General features: G+C 44.4%; 1 protein-coding gene across 1 annotated transcript; it reads right to left on the bottom strand.

Moving 5' to 3' along the window:
* Positions 1-3488: 3488 nt before the first annotated feature.
* HAPSTR2 (HUWE1 associated protein modifying stress responses 2) lies at positions 3489-4308 on the bottom strand (the record flags this gene model as incomplete). The annotated part of the gene is given in 2 exon segments (XM_080652775.1): positions 3489-4253; positions 4255-4308. Coding segments are annotated over 2 exon segments (819 nt in total).
* Between the last annotated feature and the right edge of the window lie 247 nt (positions 4309-4555).

The following is a 4555-nucleotide window of genomic DNA, read 5'->3' as shown; positions in this document are numbered from 1 at the left end:
GCTCCCTCCGATTGCCCGGCTCCACCCCCGGCCAAGGCCACAAACCTCTGGCCCAGGCTCAGGCCCTGGGCTGGGGACCCCCAGCTCGCTCCAATCGTCTGGCTCTGCCCCCGGCCAAGGCCGGCAAGGGCAGGTGGAAAGCTTGGCTTCCTCCATTGCCAGGGAAACCCAAGCCTCCCTCCTGCTCTCTGTGGCCACAGCCATCTTGGTTGGGTTTATTTGCATATTTGCTCCTGATTGGCTTTGTGGGCGTGGCTTGTGGTTGTAGCAGAGGTACAATCTATTTGCATATTACTCTTTTATTAGATAGGATAGCCAAGCTATGGAAGCAACACAAGTGCTCAGCAATAGAAAAATGGATATAAAAGGGGAGATACAAAACAAGTGAATCAGAAAAAGACAAATATCATATGCTTTCCCTTATATGTGGAACCTAAAGGACAATATAAATGAATAAAACAAAACAGAAATAGACTTGTAGACACAGAGAGCAGACTGATGGATGCCCGGTGGGAGGGCAAAAATGGTGAAGGAATTGAGAAGTACAGATTGGTAGTTACAAAATATTCATGGGGATGTAAAGTACAGCATAGGAAATATAGTTAATGATAGCATAATAACTATGTATGGTGCCTGGTGGATACTGGAAATATCAGGGAGAACACTGTGAAGTGTTTGTGTAATCCCACTATGCTGTACAACTGAAACTGAAATGCAAAATAATGTCGAATGTAAAAGAAAAACACAAAAACTAAGATATTCTGCAGCTGGAGTTGAAGGCTTTCTCTGCCTTCAATAAGCAGTGCAGAACACACAACTGGCTGTGCTTTCTACCTGGTATGTTTAGAGGTGTGGGAGGGTGTGAGTGAGCAAAGGTTTTCCAGAGAAAATCCTGTTGAGGTAAACATCTCCACCACACTGGCTAACCAAATATCAATGTCCCCCCACAAAAAAGCATCCTGTAGGGATATCCATGTTATCTCTGCTCCAGTGTCTTACTGCAGGACAGCGAGGCAGCCTGCCAGACGAATCTTTCTAAAGTACAGATTAGGTGGTGTCACCCCAGTCCCAGGATAGAATCGAAAATACTGGGCCAGGCATTTGAGCCCTCTATAGTCTTTTTTCCATGCTTTCCCTATCTCCCCTACCCAGCTCCTGTGATCCTCTGAACTCACTTTACCTGTTTTCCTCCCTCTTAAGTTTTGTTAGATATTCTTTTTCTGCTGACATGCCATGTGCTCTTCCTACCCAGTTTTCTAGGCACAGTTAAAATGCCACCTCCTTCAAAAGCTGTGATCTTCTTGGTAACGAGGGCCTCTATCCTCTGAATTCCTTTGCACAGCACTTGAGTGCTTTTCATACAATGAAAAGTGCTTTCTTGACTACATTAATTTATCTTCCAAGCCAGGATGTGCTCTTTGAGTGTAAGGATTGCTTTTACTTTTTTATATCCCTTCTCAGTGCACAGCACAGTGCCTCAATAACTACTTGTAGAATTATTCAATAGCAAGTTTTTATTCCACCGGGGAATTCACCTTTTTCTTTTTGCTGTATTATCGTAATGCACTGGTTAACTATAAATCTACTCCAAAGGCCATGCTAATGAAGCTGATACAAGTCTCTGATATGAACCAAAAGGCAAGGTATTACTCATCTATTTGTGTTATGTGCTGGGTTTTCTGAGAGCCTAGGGAAATTTGGATGTTTCAGCTACCCCCACCCCTTCTATAACCTAACTCCCATCTCCTCCATCTCCACCCCATACTTTCTACCTTTTTCATCACCTCCACTCCACCTTACCCCTATTCAGAACCACTTTAGTCTTTTATGTGTCCCTAGGAATTTCACTTCCAATTTTCTTTCATACAAGAGGAGATAGATCTTTCATTACTCTGGTTGCAAGGTGCATCCCTAGGGAATTATGGGAACGCCAAAGCTACCCTAATATCCAGTGTGATGATCCTGTTTTCCTATGAACTACACACACAATTAATACAAGATCTGGGATATTTAGGTAAGTTTCAACTATTTAGGCAAGTAGTTTCATGCTCAAATACAGATCCTACATTCTGCTTTTTAAGTTGATCTATTTTCCTCTTTTTTTAAAAAAATATAATGGATTTTAATGTTTTACTGATTGTTATTTTTAGAGAAGGGAGAACATTTATTAAGAACCTTTATTTGCCAAGCATTGTGCTGGATACTTGAAATATGAATTTCATCTGTCTTCACAATGACATTTGGAGACCCACAGTTACATTTTATAGATGAAAGGTTAAGGTCAATAGATATTAAGTGGCCCTGGCCAGTGTGGGTCAGTTGTTTTGGCATCATCCAGTGCACAGAGGGTTGTTGGGAATCTGGTTGGGGCACATGCCTTGGGTTGGGAGCTCAATCCCTGGTAGGGGGCATGCAGGAGGCAGCCAATCAATGTTTGGTTCTCTCATAAATGTTTCTCTCTCTAAAAAGTCTTATTTTAAAAATCTTTTAAAAATAGATATTAAATTATTTGTCCAAAATTATGCAGTGAATTTGTGGGGCTAGTGTTCTACTGTGGGTCCTTTTAATAAAAGCTTGTGTTCTTTTAGTTATGTCATGCTGCATCCTCAAATAAAACCCAGTTCAACTTCATCTTCCATTTTAAAATAGAGATCACAAAAAAAGATGTAACCTCAGAAAAAGGAAATTTTTACATTTCTAAGAAAAAGGAACAAGCACCAGTGGGCCACCAAGAATGTCACCATCATTGACCTCAGGATCTCAATTGTTGGCTTAAGTTTTCTGAAAAGAGGATTGAAATGACTATCAAGTATTACCTTCCCAACCATCATAGCACCATGCCATGTGCTATTAAAAACAATTTTGTTTCCTTCCTGAGGTACCTAAAAATAAATAAATAAATAAAACACCTAACAGTGTAATAGGTATTACTTGCACATTCTTTCTCGAAATTAGGTGTATGGTACAGTGGAGCAAAAATGGAAGACTCCATATTTCACAAAGATGTCCAATTTTGCATTTTGATAAAATGCAATTGAAGTGGCCAATATGGTTACAGCAAAAACCAAATAAACAATAAAGGATAAAAGTATCCTATAACTAAGTAAACACCTGTTACTCCTTCCCTTTTAAAACTTTTAAATAAGGTCACATTTATTCATTCAACAAACATTTATTAAGCACCAACAATGTCCTAGGTGCTGAGGAACATAACAGAGAACAAGATAAACCTGGCTCCAACCCTGACTGGACATGGCTACTTTAAACAATGTTGCTAACTAGTTGTTTTCTGAAAGGATTATATTTTTGTGAAAGTCAGAGTCATATGAGGCTTCTTCTGGAATAGTTTTAAAGTTTCTTTATGGAAATTTAATAGAAACGTGGTTTTTTTTTAACTTCGAGAAAGAAATGATAGTCTTGAGTATCCTTTCAGTGTTGAAGGTCGAGTTAGCTTTCAAGCAATATGGCGGCTGGTGACCAAATGGCTGTTAGACCATTCGGTTGCGCTTGTGGGTTGAGGTATTTGTGATGACATCACTGCACTGGGCCGAGGTGCGTTTACGGTTCCCCCCACTGGCCAGGTGGAGGGCCAGATCTTCTGAATTGCAGGAACTCAAGTCGTCCTTGAGGGTGCTACTGTTTTGGAGATCACCGCTAGTGACATTGCTCGAAAAGCCACCAGCTTGAGGCGGGGAGCTGGGTGGACCAGACTGCACTCTGATGCTCGACATGGCGCCACTGAGGTCGTGCAGGTCAATGGCCTCTTGGAAGGGCTGTAAGTCAAAGTCCAGCGACGGTGGTGGAAGATGGGGGGCCACTGGAGGAAGATCAGGGGGCACTTTGCCACACAGGAAACTAATCAGGTCTTCGCGGAGAATAGTGCTTTGGCCCTTCTTCGCCCAATCCAGTATATCTTTGATGCGGCGCTGGTGGCCAATCTTGACGCCCAGGTTGAAACTTCGTTGCTGGGCATCCCTGCTCTCTTTGTAGAGGCTGGTCACAGCCATGGCTGCACTCTGGAAGGGGTCCCACATGGAAAGTTCTGACTGCGGGCACTCCGAACCCCTGTAGAGCTGGGCCACGGAGGTGGCGGAGATCTGGAAGAGGTGCCACAGCTTCCGCTGCTCGCTCTTGGGCCCCACCGCCTCCTCATCCCCCTCGTCGTCTTCGTCGTCCTTGTCGTCTCGCAGCTCCGGAGACAGCTGCTCAACGTCCTCGATGTCCTCGGCTTCGTCCTCGCACTGATGCCCCCCACTTACAGAACCAGTGCTCCCCTACCTTGGCTTCGTCTTCCTGCTGCTTTTCCATTCTCCTCCTCTTGGCCGCTCACTTCTGCCTACTTTTTCTTACACCTTCACTTTCACTCACTTTCCACCGCCTTCACAGATGGCAGAAGTCCCCACCTCCTAATGGGAGCTCCCCTCCCCTCGGGCCACCTCTCCTCGTGCGCCCGCGACGACTGAGGAGCAGGCGGAAGGGCCCTGAGACCAACAGTTCTGGCGCGCAGCCTACTGTCGACGTGCACGCCCCGCCCCGCCTGGTACGGCCCCAGGCT

This window comes from Plecotus auritus, assembly GCF_963455305.1.
Source record: "Plecotus auritus genome assembly, chromosome: X".
In the NCBI taxonomy this organism is placed as follows: Eukaryota; Metazoa; Chordata; class Mammalia; order Chiroptera; family Vespertilionidae; genus Plecotus; species Plecotus auritus.
The sequence above is the reverse complement of the archived record's forward strand: the minus strand, read 5'-3'. Positions and strand labels throughout refer to the sequence as shown.